Source organism: Eubalaena glacialis, chromosome 9 (genome assembly GCF_028564815.1).
Source record: "Eubalaena glacialis isolate mEubGla1 chromosome 9, mEubGla1.1.hap2.+ XY, whole genome shotgun sequence".
Classification (NCBI taxonomy): Eukaryota; Metazoa; Chordata; class Mammalia; order Artiodactyla; family Balaenidae; genus Eubalaena; species Eubalaena glacialis.
Genome location: NC_083724.1, coordinates 76,399,844 through 76,418,305, shown reverse-complemented (window position 1 = coordinate 76,418,305; position 18,462 = coordinate 76,399,844). Strand labels below are relative to the sequence as shown.

Below are 18,462 nucleotides of genomic sequence, written 5' to 3'. Positions count from 1 at the left end.
AAATCAGAATCATACTCCATACACCCCTCCGAGGCTTGACATATGAAAAGACGATCTCATGTGCTGCCACAGATGTATTATACCAACTAAATGAGTAACAATGGCCACTTGTAGTTTGTTTATCTCCTGGTTCGTTGAGACATTTTATCACCCATGCAAAACAAATACAAATATAAGAGGAGACGATACTTTTTTATAAGTAAACTATTTATTAAACTATTATACTATTTAAAATTTCACACTTCAAAGAGGCCACAAAAATTGTAACATTCAAAAATTTTAGGTAAAACTCTTCAAGGGTAAGCTATTATTTTTCAGCCGGCATGTATGAAGTTTAGCAGCAAGAGGATATTTCTATAGAGACCTGTAGTTGGTTCAGACTCAGTTTCTGCTCATGTTATGTAGAGCGTCCATGATGGTTTTATTATACTCTGCAATCTGCTTGGTCACATTCTTCATAATTGGCCGGTAGTCACTCTCTTGACTCTTGGTTGCTATGACTAATTACATGAGTTAAGGGGAAACATTATCAAAACAAATATTAATCTAATTTTGTGACTCAGAAAGGACCCAAACCATACTAGTATTTTTCTTATTGAAAACTGAAGATGGCACAACAAAGCACAATTAGAATAGTTATTAAAAAAAACAGATTAAGCATCAATTGAAACCTAAAAGGCCAGGCAAAACTTGTTTCAAAAAAGTTCACCTATGGTATAAAATCTTTTTTAGAGTTAACATGTTATTCATCTCAATCTTAATCTGGTCGTAGAACAATTCAACGTTCAGAAGAACTATGTCCTTTAGAGTACCACACAGAATTTCAGGCAAGTCTCTAGACTTCACTCTGTTTCAAAATCACCTACTTTATGTTGCACAAAACCAGAATTCTGGACTTTATCATACTGTGAATGGGAATCTTCTGCGTTTAAAATAAGTTGCACAACCACTGGGAATAAAGCCCTTAAAGCATCTCATCTGGAGGTAAGCTGGGGTCCATGCTGCCCTGAGCTGATGTTCAGTAGTGTCCTAGAGGAGAACCTATGCAACCAGTGAGTCAGGATCTAGTTCTCTAAGCAGAGATGTCCGTAAATAGGTCAAAAAGGGACTAGGAAACAACCTTTGGGGAAATGTTTCTTACAACTCCACAATACTTGTCCTCAGCAGCTGCTTCCTTCTATGTCCATACAAAAAGACAAGCAAGAAGATTGAATATAAGAACTATCTTGATAGAAATAAGATGGGACATAAATACTATCTTGGTAGATAAAGCTGAATTGGCTGAAACACAGATGAGCTTGAAGGTCAAATTTCTCATGACACTACTTGGTTTATCTCTCCCTTTGCTGCCCAGATATCCAAGGTACAGCATTATAAATAACAACAAATGACTATACATACATACATACGTATATACATATATATGGTTATATGTAATTCTCCCAACAACTCCATGAGAAGGAAGTATTAACTGTATTTGAGATGATAAAATTGAGGTTTAAACAATTAAGTAAACTGTCCAAAGTCCATAACCTATAAGTAGTAGAGTCAATATTTAAAATTAGATCTCCTGACTCTAAAACCTGTGCACTTAGTTACTATGCCGCACTATGGCTCTGTACAGCCTCCTTTCTATTAGTTTGGTGTACACACACACACACACACACACACACACTATCATAGAATGGAAACTAAGTCTTATTCATTTATTTCCCACATAGTTTAGCCAGTGTTTTGTACATATTAGGTATTTGATGTTGAACTGAATTTCATTTCGGTCTTTAAAGAAATTCCTAAAAAAAAAAAATCACTCAGTCAAGCTCATTTGCAGTTTTTTAAAGGATACATTCTTTCATCACAAAATTATTTTGCTCATGGTGTTGCCACTTCCTCTCCAAATTTGTAAGCTAAAAACACAAAAGAAAAATGTTAACCAGTGCCCATATTCAAAACAATTATACACCCCTTTGAGACAATAAGAAAAAAAACACCCCCAATTTTAAATCTTTTCAACTCCCTGCATTTATTGAGATAAAGCCATGATAGACAAAAAAGAAATTAAAAAAAAATTAAATAACAGTAAATACAATAATACAATGCTGAATTTGACAACAGGTTTACTCTGTTTACTTTAATTGTAAATTATTTATTATACCAATGAACATACCAACTGAAAGACAATTTATGATTTTTCCCTTTCCTAAAAGAACTTAAAAAAGAAGAATGGGACATGATAGGAATCTCTCCTTGAAACCTGAAGGTCTAATGCCACAAAAGTACTATATATTCTAATACTGCAAAGGTTCAGCTATATAGGAGAAACTTCCTTATTTCCAGGGCTAAATTTCCTGTCTAATTCCACAGGCTGTGATAAGAGCAGAGCTGCAGTGTGAAGATTATAAGAGGGCTGGTAAAAAGCTGGCACTGTTACAATAATTTCTGCATCAACAGGAAGCTAATGTGGATATTATATTGATGGTTGCTTCCTCCGAAGACAATTTTACTGTTATAGAATTAAATTGTTTTTCTGATTTAATTAACCTTGTAACTCTGGGTTATGGTCTTTCTTTTTTAAGATGCACATAGTTTTTTTCCTAAACAAAGGACAGTCTGAAAAATGAAACATTAAAATAATGTTGTGCCTGGACATTTCCAAGAAGTAATAATCATTTTAAAAAATCTGATAATTGAAACAGCATTATTAATATTTCTTTCTAATCTCATGTTAAAATTATTTTCAGGGCGTAAGTTCAGTCTTAATGTAGCATCCATCCCATTGTTTCCTCCAAAGAGATAAATCTAGATATTAGGATGAATCATAACTAATTAATTATATGAACTGTATGTGCTGTGACTTAATGCTACTAAATCAGATCTAGCTTCCCCTGATAGAACCTTGAAGTTAAGATGGACTTAAGGAAGCAGTCAGCACTTTTTGACAATAAATCTCTAATAACCTTTTGCAAAGTCAAGTACCAAATTTTTCCTCTTTGTTTCATACAAAGGGGTGGCCTTATAATGCAGCAGACCCCTTAAGTGCTACATGAATAATGATATAAAAGCAACACTGTGTCAGATGGTCAAATTCCTTCTATATTATACATCTATTTCAGTTACTGGCCTTTAAAGCTCCAAGGATGTCATGAAGCACACATCTGTCTTTTATTTCCTGCAACTTATTTTAAAAGTCTGTTATGAGTTCTTTATATGTTTTGGATATTAACCCCTTATGAGACGTATGACTTGCAAATATTTACTCCCATCCTGCTTTTTCATTTTGTTGTTTCATTTGCTGTGTAGAAACTTTTTAGTTTGACGTGGACCCACTTATTTATTTTTGCCTCTGTTGCTTGTGCTTTTCGTGTTACAATAAAAAACTTGTTGCCAAGACTAATGTCAAGGAGCTTTTCCCCTATGTTTTCTAGGAGTTTTATAGTTTGTTCCAATATAAATGTGTTTAAATGATTTCAAATCAATAACCACTCAAAAAACAAAGGTCTATTGTATAAATTACAGATCTCAAAAGCCAGTTTTTGAGTAAATAACTGCAAACGGTAGGGAGACCAGGATGTGATTCAAACAGTTGGGATTCACAAAAGGCAACAAATAATACAGAGAAGCATTGTAAATTGTGGTTTATGTTACAAATTCCTGTACATGGGGTTACGAATAAGATTAGCACTTAATGTGGCAATAAATGAGGTAGCCACTGACTGGCTCTAAGAAATTGTGTTTGTCAAATGTTTTCCTCTTTAAATCATCCATTCAGTGGAAGAGGAGGGCCAAAAATCCATATGAAATATCAGTATTTTTTCCTATGAACCATAAGACAATGGCCTCATAAACTTTTTCTTATGTTTCTTCTCCAGTATCCATTCCCACTCTAAACAGACTAGGATAATTTTGCTATTCGCAAGTTTATATCCAGGCCTGTATATTACAAAGTAGAGACAGAGTAACTGACGAATAAATTTGAAATATGTAAATTAGTGACTTCTAAGCTTTTAGTAGTTGTTGCAAACTTTGATGAGAGTCCACCCCTTTCAAGAAGGATATAAGGTTTATCTTTTTTTTAAATGGTACATCCACACAATGAAATAGCTGATGCCATAAAAATATCATCAAAAAAAGCGCTTGAAAACACTTAAGAAAACAAATGCTTAAAGAGCATATGCATAGAATGATTTCATTATCTGTAAAAACAATATAATTAAGGGTGTATAACTGCAAAGGAAAAAAAATTTACAAGGATATTATACCAAAATGTTAATGATGGTTGTCTATCATCATCATATTACTACACGAAGGAAGAAAAAGTTTAATGCATTTAGCATTAATAAATCATAGTTGCAAATTGCTAACGTAGATAATTAGATGTGAGAATGACCAACCTTTATCAGACCATAATTACTGATTTTGTATATGACACGCATGCTTCATTTAATCCTCCAACAAATACTTATTGAACACCTATTACTTGCCAACCACTAGCACAGTGCTGGGGAGAAAGTGAGGGAAAGAGACATCATTTCTGCCCTTAGAGAGAGCTCTCAATGTAGAAGACCTTGGACCTTGTTCAGGTAATTATCAACAGGATGAGTGATATGAAAAGGGGGCTTGTCTATGTACCCTGTGTAATAATCAGAGATGTAAATAAAGAAATTCAAGAACAGTACTGCTCTTTATAGCATTATTTGAATAGTTTGAAAACGAGAAATAACCTAAATGTCCAACAATTTGGAATTGACTCAGTAAATTATGCTATATCCATATAGTCAAATATTATATAGAATCATATTTTTAAAAAATCTACTGACAAGGGAAATTATTTATGATGTATAGTTAATAATGAAAAACAAGTTTCCAAAGAATAGGTACAATATGGTACCATTTCTATAAATATACAGAAATAAATGTGTACATATGTATATGTATAAACTAAGTGTACACATAACATAGAAATATAGACTAGAAATATCTGTCTTCATATACACAGAATCATCTCCTGGGTGGTGGGATATTAGTCATTACGGCTCATTTTTGTTATCTGCAGCATTTATGTATTAGCAAAGTTTCTGCATTAAAAACACTTTACTTTTGAAATTTTTAAAAGCCATTACCATAATGGCTGTGCCCAGAACAGGGCCTAGCATAGAGTTGGCCTTCGATATAGGTTTATAGAAGTCAGGAAAGCAGGAGTAAATTCATTCTGAGTGGAGACTATACAGAATCTAGTTATCTTCAAAGCCAGAAAATCTGGAAGGTAAATAAAGCAGGTGAAAAAAAAAGGAATGGATTGCTTTGGGAGTGAAAATATAGATCAAGAGAACAGGCCAGATAGCCTAAAAATAGAAATGAATTTCAGTCTTTTTTTTTCTTTTTACCTGAGAATGTGTCTCGTTTTCTTGCAATTGTGTTTTTAGTGTCTCATATTCTGTGTTTAGTTTCTGAATTATTTTTTTAAAGGCATTTCTGCGGGTTGATAATACTGTTCTCTCCTGATGCAATTTCTAGATAGATCCAAACAGAAGTAAATAACAGGCTTTAGCAGATACCTAGTAAACCAATATAAACAGCATTTGACTTAAACAATTTCAATAATATTCTGATAAAATTCTACCAAGGCTATAATTACTCTAAAACCTGTTTGTAAAAATATCCTTTTAATTATAAGCTAAATTAATATTAACTATATTAATAATAACTCATTAGGGCTGTCATATGTGTTTGTACTCCACCAGATTTACTTTATTTTTTAATTTTTTTGTAAATTTATTTATTTTTGGCTGCATTGGGTCTTCATTGCTGCGTGCGGGCTTTCTCTAGTTGCAGAGAGCGGGGGCTACTCTTCGTTGCGGTGCACGGGCTTCTCATTGCGGTGGCTTCTCTTGTTGCAGAGCACGGGCTCTAGGCGCGCGGGCTTCAGTAGTGGTGGCTCGCGGGCTCTAGAGCGCAGGCTCAGTAGTTGTGGCGCACGGGCTTAGCTGCTCCGCGGCATGTGGGATCTTCCCCGATCAGGGCTCAAACCTGTGTCCCCTGTATTGGCAGGTGGATTCTTAACCACTGCACCACCAGGGAAGCCCCAGATTTACTTTAAATTAATGTAAATGGCAATGAAAAGCCACTGAGAATTCTTAAGTAGAGAAATATCGTAATCAAATTTGCATTTAACAAAGTTTATATTTGAAGTACCCTATCGCTTGCTTTTCAATGTTTGTCTTTTGTTTTGAAACTTAAATCACTCTAAATTCCTACTATATATGTAAACTTCTTTATTTTTTCTTAGATTATATATCAAATAGTCAACTGAAAATAAATTTCATAAATTTAAAAAAATACATATATTATTAAATTTAATCAAGAAGAAACCAACTTGAATTACAATTTCATAGAACTGTTACCATTTACCTTTTTCTTTTCTTCACCTGATGATTTTAAAGCTGGCAAATCATTATATGTTTCCAGATCAGTTATCATTTGCTTAATTTTGCTTTTTAGAGACTGTTGTTCCTCAGTCATTTTACTTTCCAGTAGCTCCATTTTTTGTAGATCCAACTGTAGACGCTGACTATCTGAAACGCAGGAAGATTCAAGGCCATAATTAGTCGAAATTTTATTCCTTACACAAAAGGAAATGCAATCATTAAAAATCATGTTTTACAAGAGTATCTGCACAAGAAATATGCGTTCACTGCAACTAGTGAGACAATACAAAGATAAATTTTTAAAAAATTACTCACCCCCCAGGTAACCAACATAACTTGATGTATATTAATCACATTTGTCTCCATTCTCATACAAACATGTAAGAACACACATAGTTCTTTTTCTTACTTAATAATATATGAGATAAAGATTCATCATTTTTAATATGTGCATGACATATACACACAGTTATATGGGGAAAAAAGCAAGTTATGAAACGTTATAAGCAAAATTTTATAAGTACATATACAGTCAGTTCTCATTATTTGTGGTAGTTATATTCTGTAATGTCATTGTAAACACTGAGTTAGCAAATACTGAACTCCTATGGGAAATACAGGATTAGGTTTCTGTGAGTCTCTGGTCACGATACTTTTATCAACTTTGATGATACTTTTATCATCAAACTAATACATAACCTTGTTTTATGTATGTTTCTCTTTAAATATCTTATTTAATATATATTATTGATTTGTTAACATTGAACTCAAGGCCAACTTATGCCTCAATGAAGCTTACCTAACTGACATATTTTCTCTGTAAGGCACATCACAGCCTTGCGCTGAGGAACACTAGCCAACACTTCAGCACTATACTTGGGAGCCATTTTAAATAGCAAAAGCACTAGCAAAAACACACAAAAGTGTGGTTAAAAAAAAAAAAAGTGACATTAAATAATATACCATGAAAAGGATACTTGTTTATAGTATGAGAACTAATGCAGGAAGGCATAGTGCTGCCTTAATCAACCTCCACTGGAAACTCGAGCATTCAAATTTTTCAAATTTGAATTCCAATTTTTCACCTCTGCGTGTGTTCACAAATGACCGTGAAAGTGCTGCAAATATGAATTTGGGGTTACAAATTAATTTCAGTGAGAGAGCAAGTTTACAAATACACAATCCATAAATAATGAAGATTGCCTGTGTGTGTGTGTATGTGTGTGTGTTTCTTTCTTTCAAAAGTATTGAGCATCTACTATGTGCCAGGTGCTGAGGATATAATGGAAATCAACAGAGACATCATTGTTTTCACTCGAGGAGCTATATTCTAGAGGTTAAATTAGGAAATTAAATAAGCATTTACAGTAAACTGGATAACTACTATGAAAGGAGTAGGGGCTTCCCTGGTGGCGCAGTGGTTGAGAATCTGCCTGCCAATGCAGGGGACACGGGTTCGAGCCCTGGCCTGGGAAGATCCCACATGCTGCGGAGCAACTAGGCCCGTGAGCCACAATTGCTGAGCCTGCGCGTCTGGAGCCTGTGCTCCGCAACAAGAGAGGCCGCGATAATGAGAGGCCCGCGCACCGCGATGAAGAGTGGCCCCCACTTGCCGTAACTAGAGAAAGCCCTCGCACAGAAACGAAGACCCAACACAGCCATAAATAAATAAATAAATAAATAAAATTTAAAATACAAATATGACCTTATCTCTTTCTTAAAAAAAAAAAAAAAAAAAAAAAAAAAAAAAAAAAGAGTAATACAGGGTACCATAGAACATGTGGTATTGGTCAAAAGAACTCTCTGAAGACATGCCTTTTAACTAAGGCATTAAGGATTAGGAATCAACCATACAAAGGAAAAAGTGAGTGTTCCAGAGAAAATAATCAACATGTGCAAAAAAGTCTACAGGTAAGAAAGCATGGTACCTTTGCACAAATAAGAGAAGTTCAGTATGACTAGAACCCGAAGTTCAAAGTGGATGGTGGTAGGAGAGAAAACTGAAAAATTGAAGGATTTCAGTTCATGAAGGGCTTAAGTCAAGATAGGGAGTTGGGACTTTATGCTAAGGGCTATGGCAAGTCATCAATGAGTTTCAAATCAGAGAATAACATAATTAAATTCTAGAAAGTTCTCTCTAGTTGCCATGTGGACAATTAATTGAAATAGCATAACTATGTGCAGGAAGACCAGTTAAGTGTTGATTCAGTGATCTAGGCAAGAAATCTTAGACTGGTGGGGATTTTTTTTCATTAAACAATATTAAGGGACTTCCCGGGCGGTCCAGTGGTTAAGACTTCACCTTCCAGTGCAGGGGGTGCAGGTTCGATACCTGGTAATGGAGCTAAGATCCCACATGCATCATGGCCAAAAAACCAAAATATAAAACAGAAGCAATATTGTAACAAATTCAATAAAGACTTTAAAAATGGTCCACATCAAAAAAAATCTTTAAAAAAACCCAATATTTATTAAATAAATGCTTTCTATGTGCCAGGCAAATAGAAAGACATGGGGAATATAGCAATGAACAAAGAACTTATACTCCAGTGGAAGAAGACTATATATATAAAATATACAGTTATGTCAGATAAAAATAAATGAAGAAACAGTGCAGGAGAGATCTGGAGGGACTCAAGAAATATTAGGGATTTGGGATTAACAAAACAGGCAATCGACCGGATACAGTAGTTGAGTGAGAGAAAATGTGGAATCCTGTTTCCAACTTGAATAAATGAGTGTATGGGAGGGTAGGCAGAGGGACATACAAATTTTATCTGTTGGAGGGATTTATGATACACTGAAGTCGATTTAGGATTTATTGAGTTTGAGATACTTCAGAAACATCCAAACAGAGATAAGTAAAGATGTCCATATATAGAAATATGGGTCTAAAACCCAGAGGGAAAAATGTGAGCTCTGAAGATACAGATTCTGAAACCACCAGCATAGAGATGGCACCTGAAGCCATGGGAGTGGTTCAAATGATCAACAGAAAAGGATTCATGACTGCACCTATAAGAATACCAAATTTTTAAAATAAATTAACATGAAGGATCCATATAGAATAAGAAATGACCAAAGAAATAAGAGAAAAATCAGAAGTCATGGGGAAAAGATATTTCAAGAATAAAGAAGTGGTTTGTAGTACAGAATATTACTTAGAGATTCAAAAAAAAAGATGGCAAAATATGTGTTGAATTTACTGACCAGGAGAACCTGGATGTATCTGCTGAGAACAGATTTCACAGAAAGAAATGGAATCAAGAGTGAGACGAAGGTTTTAAGAAATTTGACTGTGCAACCTTTGAAAGAGAGGGATAATAGCTGGGCAGAGAATACGCGGAAAAGGCTTTTTATTTTTTTCCAAGATGTGATAAAATACGGAAAAAAGACTAAAAAGATACCAAAATTTTAACAGTAATAAACTTTTGATAGTGGGATTGTATTTCTAGTTTTTATTTATGCTTGCTTATATCTCCTAAATCCTCTATAATGAATATGAATTGCATTTATAATCAGAAAACAGTATTTTAAAAAATATTCCATTCTGGTAGGATTATATAATACCTACCTTCTCTATTTCAGAGACTTCTTAACTTTGTGATGCTGGCTTTAAAAATCTCTGTTTTAAAGGGAAAGAAAGGTTTAAGAGGAAACCAATATTACTGAGAACCTGGAATGTGCCTGGCTTTATATATTATCTGATTTACTTTTAGTAATAGCCCTGGGCGAGGGTAAATTTTATTATATGAGGAAACTAAAGCTTAGAAAGGTAATTATTGCCCAAGGTCAACAGCCAGTCAAGCTTTGGTGCTGAGTGATATTGTTATCACCTTTATGAAAGGTTCATTTTTTACAATAGCGAATGTTACTTTATGATCCAAAGATGCCTCAATGAGCAACAGTGAGTTGTGGGAAGAGGAACAGTAACATCATCCTTTGTTCTGCTTTCCTTATAGCTACCAAAATAAAATCTGATTTCAGCTAACTCAAAAACAGATACTAAAATGGAATTGAAATATATATCCTGTATATTTAGATGAAGAAATCTGGATTCAAACCTGCCTTGGCCAGTTTCTTCTCTTCCGTGTTCCCAGGGATAGGCATGGGAATAATCCAATACATCCTGTAGTTACTTATTTGTAGAGGCATACAGTGATGCATTGTCATCTTAGAACATTTTACCTTCACTTTTCCTCTAGTTTAAAGTAGGAATATGAATACCCTCAAAAAAACAGTGGTATTTCAGAGTGTCAAAAGCCAAATATGAACATCTTCCTTAAATTACTTAGATTTAGGGGTAGAAGATTTTTATATTAAAGTAACATATATCAGAGTAAAATACAAAATTCAAAATGATTTTTATGATAAAATTTAATCTCATAGTGGGATATATTGTACCCTGTGTATACATATTATTTTTCTCTGGCTCCTTTTATTGTTTTCTCTTTATTGTTGCATTTCAGCAGTCTGATGATGATGTGCTTAGGTAAGGAATTGTTACATTAACCCTGTTTGGGGTTCAAAGAGCTTCTTAGATCTGTACAATTAAGTTTTTCATCAAATTTTCAGCAAATTTTCAGCCATTATTTCAACTATCTTTTCTCCCCCATTCTCTGTCCCTCCTCTCCTTCTGGGACTACAATTACATGTAAATTAGACTGCTTGAAACTGTCCCACAGGTCATTTAGGCTCTGTTCATTCTTTTTTCTTCTTCAGATTAGATAATTTCTATTTATTTATCTTTAAGTTCACTGATTCTTTTTTTCTGCTGTCCTCAATCTTCTATTAAGGTCAGTGAATTTTTCATTTTAGTTATATTTTCAACTCTAGAATTTTCACCTGGTTCTTTTTTGTAATTTCCATTTCTCTGTGGGATTCTCCAATCTGTTCATTTTATATGATTTTATTTTCCCTCAAGCCCTTAAATATGTTTATAAACATTTAAAGTCCTTTTCTTTTCATTTCAACGTCTGGATTATCTCAGGTTCAGTGTGTAGTGACTGCTTTTCCCCTTGACTCACATTTTCTTCTTTCTTCATTTTTACTAAATGTAAATTTAGTAAATTTACTAAATGTAAATTTTTATGGTATAATGGACATTTTAAATGACATGTTGTAGAGACTTTGTATTTTGCTCCTTTGAAAAGTGCTGATATATATTATAAATAAGCAATTAACTTTGCTGAACTAAATTAATCTCTAAACTTTTCTCCTTTGGAGTGGGTAGCATCTTAAATCTCTGTACTCAGTTCTTTCAACTTCTAGCTGCTGCTTTTTCCTAGGTCCCATAAAGCCTACTCAATGCATACACATTTCAGTAGTCAGATTAGGATTTGGTTAGAGTTTATACATAGATTTTTGGCACTCCTTCTTACCAGGATGTCTCTCTTATACAGGGCAGGCAATGAGTAAGTAAGTTGGTTTCTTCACGTAAGATTTAGCAAAATTTACTTGGACTTAATAAATTTAAGTTTTATTACCTATACAGATTCTCTAATGGAAAAATCAATACAAAGCTGCTATTAAACCTTCCTCTTCTACCTATGAAATCAGAAAGATTAAAATATACCTGGAAGGTGACATTATAATAAAAATATCATGTTCAAGAATCAAGCAACTCTCTACTTATGAATATAACAAAAATCACATAGAGTATAAAATACCAAATAGTAAAAAAAAAAAAAAAAAAGCTTCAAAAGACATTGATTTAAGAAAGGAGGTTGTTACCAACCAAATTTGTCCTAAGTTGGTATAATTAAATGTGAACATTTCCTTCAACCACAATGACTATATGTTATTTTAAAAGATATATCAATATATGGACTGAAATGTTGTTGAGAGGGTTTTGTTTTGTTGGATTAATATTTCTACTAGGGTTGGAAATAGTTAAGTTGAGAATCAAAGTGCTGAATCAAAGTCACTGAAGCTTATGGTGTTTCAATGCTCGAAATGGGAAATGTACTTAGTTTGTATATTTTGGCTGTTCTGTGAAAAGTTATATAAATCTAACTACAAGTTTAATTTAAAGATATATTAGGGAAATACATTTTTAAACTATATATACTGCTTTTCCTAGAGAAAGGGAGAAAATGGTTGGTTGGTACAGGGTAAAGTTTATCTTCCTTTAACCGCAGGACCCCATGAAAAGCTAAAAGCTTCTCCAAGAGAAGAGACAGGAAGAGGATGCAGACTAGTTCCTTCTGATATGCTATGAAGTTGCAAAGTTTACCAAGTAGTGTGTACATAGTAGCAAAATCTCAGAAGGAACCACTTTGACCTGGGGAAATGTTCCTGAAATATTCTGCCATCAGCGCATTTGTTTATTCCCTGGAGTTTCCTTTCCAAAAATATAAAAACTATTGCTGACAGGTTCCTTGTCTCTTTACTCATGCAGTTTATCAGTGTTTCTTAACCTTTTTTTTTTCATTACTGTCCCCTTAAGGAGCCTTTTGTAGACTATTGTTTTCCCTGTCACCTCCCATGAATTGTTTATATTACAGATGTATATCTGTTTATGTACAGTGACCCTTTGGAGGGCCACACACCTTTATAGTTAGTATCTAAAATTTTTTTTACCCTCCCCCCAAGAAGTAATTTTGCCCCCTTGGGAGTGATATTGCTCCATTAAGAAGCATAGAGTACACTAAGAAAATCAGGTGAGTTCCAATTATAACTTCAAGGGTCAAAGGGAGGCAGTTCACAAAAGGGGAATGTAAAATTCATTATCTCTGAAAGATGAACCAGAATATTATAAACCTCTTATGGTGATTTCCAGATAGAAAAAGTTTCTTGTGGGGGATGGTGTTAAGGAAAGAGAGGAAAAACAATTTATATGCCTGGCTTAAATTAACACTTAAAAATAACTGACTAAATGAAATTAATTGTAGGGGTCAGATAATGCAAACTTTAAAAGGGAAATTTTCAGTAAAATCCTTATCGAAGTAACAAACCGGATTTTTATCTCCATTGAAGCCAGTTCTCATTCTTTTTTAATTCTACATCTCTGGAGAAAATATAATGACTAGGTTTTTAAAAGAAATGTAAACACAAAGTATAAAAGTATGAAAGGAATACAAAGTCCTGATTATTGAATTCATTTCCTGGTATTGATATTTACCCTTTTAAAAAATGTATGTTTCTCGACAGCCATTATACAAAGATAGCTTAAAGGAGGCAAAAACTTGTTGAATTAATATTGACCTTAGAAAATGAAAAATTTAAAACTACGGTCTAAAACACAAAACAGAAGTTTCTTAGATGAAATAATTAAACATAAAATTCTTCAGCTTATAGAAAAAAGAAAATAAAGATGTAAAAACACTCATAGTTGTATACATCCAAAATAATTGAAAATGGGATCTTGAAGAGATATTTGCACACTTACATTCACTGCAGCAGGATTTCACAATAGCCTAGAGGTGGAAATAACCTAAATGTCCACCAACAAATGAATGAATACTGAAAATGTGGTCTGTACATACTACAGAATATTATTCAGCCTTAAAAAGAAATCCTGTCACGTGTCACAACACAGATGAACCTTGAGGACATTATGATGTGAACTAAACTGGTCACAAAAAGGCAAATATTGCAATGATCCCACTTATCTGAGGTATCTAAAATAGTCAAACTTTTAGAAACATAAAGTAGAGTGTGGTTAGCAGGAGCTCAAGAGGAGGACATGGGGAGCTGTTGTTCAATGGTATAAGTTTCAGTTTTGCAAGATGAATATGTTCTAGAGATCTGCTGCATAACAATGTGTAGATAGTTAACACTACCATACTGTACACTTACAGATAGTTAGGATGGTAAATTGTGTGTGTTTTTTATCACAATTAAAAAAATACTCATAGTTAAATCAACAGTAGGTATAAATCAAATTTAGAATGCACCTCCTCTACTTATGTGGAATATAATTCAGATATACAAATAAAACTATGGCAAACAAACTTTAAGCAAATCTGGGCAGATAAAATAAATGTACAGAATGACAATTTTCCACCTATATCATCAATTTAAATTCAACTGCATATTAATTGCGTTCAATATGCATTTATGGATTCACAATCCTTTATATAAAACTCCTAGGCAGTTGTGTTTTAGAATGCAGAATTCTTTGAATTTTAGAAAAGTAATATAGTGTATATACTGATTATTATATAACTCCCATGACAGGGTCTGAGGCAGCAACCCGACATCAAGTAGATGAATATACTTCTGCAGCAAAAAGTATGAACAGTCACACTAGGTAGGATAATTAAATAGCCTCATGTCAGTTCAGGTCAGGTTAGGTTTTGCTGTAAAGAGCTTTTTTAGATTTGGGGATTCCAGATAAAGGGATATTATGGAAACTATTCCATTTTGGGAATCTTTCAACATTTTTAAGTTAGCAAATAGCGTCTTCCTTCTCCATGATCTCACAAACTGCCAGAGTAATTTCAAGTAGATAAATAAAACATAGCTAATTCAAAGTCACCATACACCATCATAGTTAGAATCCACCACTTCAAAAAACCAAAGATACTATACACATTTTGACTTGACTTTATCCTAGGCTCTTTAAGCTCAATTACGTATATTTGTTTCTAATCCCTACCTGCACTATCCAAATGGCAGCCACTAGCCACATATGACTTTTGCCACTGGAATGTGTCCAGTCCAAATTGAGATGGGCTGTAACTGTAAAATCTCATTGATCATTTTATATTGACTACATGTTGAAATGATAATATTTTGAATACACTGGGTTAAATAAAATATATTATTAAAATTCACCTGTCTCTTTTTACATTTTTAATGTGGCTACCAGGAAATTCAGAATATATATGTGGCTGGCATTACATTTCTTTTGGACAATGCTGCTCTAGTCTCACGTTAGTCATAATGGCTGAAACTATAATTAAAACATTACCACCTCTAGGATACCTCTCCTAACTACCCAAGACCACAGTGGATACGAGCCCTGTGCACATCCATTGCTCCTTATCCTTCTATCATAACACTGTTTCATTACACTTCAGTTGTTTGTTTGTCATTCCACCAGATTGCAAGTTTCTTGAGGAAACAGACTGGATTTTTTTTTTTTAATCCCTGTATACCCAAATTACAGCAAAGGCATAAAGCAAATACTCAATAAATGTTAAATGAGTGAGAATATCCCAATGAATTACTATTAAGTTGATATGAAAAGTCACACAAAATTCTGAGCCTATGAATGACTGCAGCAATAGGCAGTCATAAATTATATCCTCAGTCTTCCAAAAAAATCAAAGAGAATAACATTAGATTTTAGAAGTTCCAGTTTGTTACAGAAAAAAAGGATATTAAAATCTAGGTTGTTTCCTCACCTGAAGTCAGATTCCTAGCCGTACTTTGTGATTTCTGCATTTCAGTAGATTTAAAATTGAGATCATCCTGCATCATCTTCAGCTCTTGATTGGTGATAGAGGATATCTGTTTCATACGATTTATATTCTGTATTTGCAGAGACATAAAAGTGGAAAAAATTCCACTGATTTAACTTTCCAATAAAACTCTTGAAAATGCTGCTAAAGGACTGGATGTTTTGAAAGGGTATTCTTTTTTGAAATACATCACTCATTATATATATATTTTATAAAAGAATACAGTGAGATTCAAAGTCAGGTTTTCTCAATAAGGAGAGGTTAAATTAAAATTCAGAATTGTTTCTTTTACATTTGCTTTATTTTACTGTAGAAAAAATTCAACTATTCCATTTTAGGAACTGACTGGATTTTTAAAACACTTAGAATATTGAAAAGAGACCACGCATTTTTCCTCCTATGGTACCACACAATAGTAGCTGCTCAATAAACGTTTTTTGAGGAATCAAGATACTCATTAGGTATCCTGTACTCTTACATAATAGTGAACCACTGCAGTTTTTGAGTTGTATTTAGAAAGGTAATCACAGTAAAAATAATGAAGACACTAAGACAAGCACATGGTACTTACTCGACTACAGTGCTCCAAGAGTGCAACAATGTTGGCTTCTATCTGTGCCTTCCTTTCCAGTTCCTGGTTCTTAGTTTCCTCAAAAGTCTCAATAAAGGCTGCCAATTGAAAAATATGATGAGAGGCTACTGCTGATATAGCTAAACACTACATAAGCTCTGATTTGTAGGTGTGAAAAGTACTTTTTAGAAATTCAAGGCAAATTTTAAACTATCACTGTTTAATTTTTTATTAAGCCAAGGGTAACTAAATTACTCAATAAGAACATTTCTGCATACTTTCAGACTTTTAAAGTTTGTTATGACCTTAATACAAATAAACTAAAAATTTATAAATTCAGGCTCAGAAGTAACAGTTGATAAAATGGAGATGAGAATAAATCCTATGTTTTTACACTAGGATCTCATTGATACATCTACAATTAACATCTATAATTAGCCACTAACTTTACTTCGGAAAATATTACTAACTACCTTTTTTACCTGAAAATTGAGTATTTTATAATGCCAAATTAGTCTCAACTAAGTAAGTTTAGTAATTTATTGTTACAAATAAATATTCTAAGAAATCCTCCTTTTTCTTCTCTAATATAGAATTAGTACATAATTTGCTCTTATTTACATTCTTAAAATATTTCTATGGATCTTCCAAAAATTAACTTAAAATAATTTTACTATTAGCATGAAACAACAAATTGATTTTGAGATAATTTTTGGTACTTGCTGAGATTTTAAAGAAATCTTGGGATATCGTTAAGCCAGAGTTGGTAATTACTGCTTTATAACATGTTTCTATGAAGGTAACAATTGACCTCAGACCTATAAAAATATCAGATTTTAGAAAAATGATAATTTAAAAAGGAAACCAGTAATCGTTAATATAGTCAATTTTGATAAACTTATGAATGTACAACATAAGTTTAAGTGAAGATCTATTTACAAAGCCAAATTCAGATTTTTTTTTCAGATTTTTTAAAAAAGTGAATGAGAGGCTACAATAGAAGGCTACTAAAGCTTCAGTTAGTGATAGAACCAAGAAACAAAATCAGAGGTGAGGGCTAATAAATAATGAGATAAGTACTATGAAAAGCTTAAAAAAAGGTGAAAGATATTAAAGGTGAAGCATGTAAAAGAGAACATTCAACAATCAATGAGTGGTCTATAGACTCTCTATACAGACTATAAATGTACGTATTAGCTTTAGAATCTATCCCTAACATACAGTCATACACATACATACACATGTACAAAATCTTTCTAGAATTCTCTACCCATCTAAACTATGCTAGATATTTAGTAATACTTCAAGGCAAATGCTTTGAATGTCCACACTTCTGCACTTCTATTATTAGTCACTGTATCTTCTCAAAATGAGATCTCTGATTCAGGATAAATGAACAACTGTCTGAGAATATATTTTCACATCTTTAAGATTATCACTTACTGTCCATATTTTCCTCCCTTTTTTTTAGCTCCTTGTACTTCTGATTCATTTCACCTATAAGAGATAAAAAATTTAACATTAGTTTCAAGAACTCAAGATATAGTACTCTAAATTAGAAATATCTCTTAGGTTCTCCGTATGCCATTAGTCATTAAATATTGAGTATTTTCAATTAGGTGAAATTAATTTACATTGACTTACAGGGTCTTTCAAAACAGCTATATATATATATGTATGTTTGACTATTTGGAAAGAACAAACCCCTGACTGGAAAGGACTTAAAGACTCTCCAATGGTTCTCTATTTCACTTCCAACTTGGAGCTATTCAACCTATGCATGAACACACTGGTGACGGGAAACATAAGCTCCCACGAAATTTCATTTCATCTCTGAATAGCTTATAACAGCAAACAAGATAGCAGGGTTACTTCCCTTACAGAGCTTAAAGTCTAGAGATTTAACAGTTAAAATGTACTAAGTGCTATCATATGAAAGTAAAGGGTGTTATAGCAGCACACAGCAAGGACAATTAATCTAGTTCAGGGATTCAGGAAATTTTCCTCTAAAGAAGTAATATTTAAGCTGCATTATAAAGAATGGATGAATAGGAGT

General features: G+C 33.2%; 1 protein-coding gene across 3 annotated transcripts in view; it reads right to left on the bottom strand.

Annotated features, from left to right (window-relative positions):
* Window positions 1–242: 242 nt before the first annotated feature.
* The window catches only part of IFT74 (intraflagellar transport 74), an 80,965-nt gene continuing 62,745 nt past the window's right edge, over window positions 243–18,462 (bottom strand). For all 3 annotated transcript variants that reach the window (XM_061200472.1, XM_061200475.1, XM_061200473.1), the window contains 7 exons: window positions 17,850–17,903; window positions 16,407–16,504; window positions 15,779–15,905; window positions 6,409–6,572; window positions 5,385–5,510; window positions 1,847–1,907; window positions 243–500 (listed from right to left, as the gene is read on the bottom strand). In XM_061200472.1, the coding sequence (XP_061056455.1) occupies window positions 382–500; window positions 1,847–1,907; window positions 5,385–5,510; window positions 6,409–6,572; window positions 15,779–15,905; window positions 16,407–16,504; window positions 17,850–17,903 (749 nt within the window). In that variant the 3' untranslated portion in view covers window positions 243–381. The remainder of the gene's footprint in view (window positions 501–1,846; window positions 1,908–5,384; window positions 5,511–6,408; window positions 6,573–15,778; window positions 15,906–16,406; window positions 16,505–17,849; window positions 17,904–18,462) is intronic.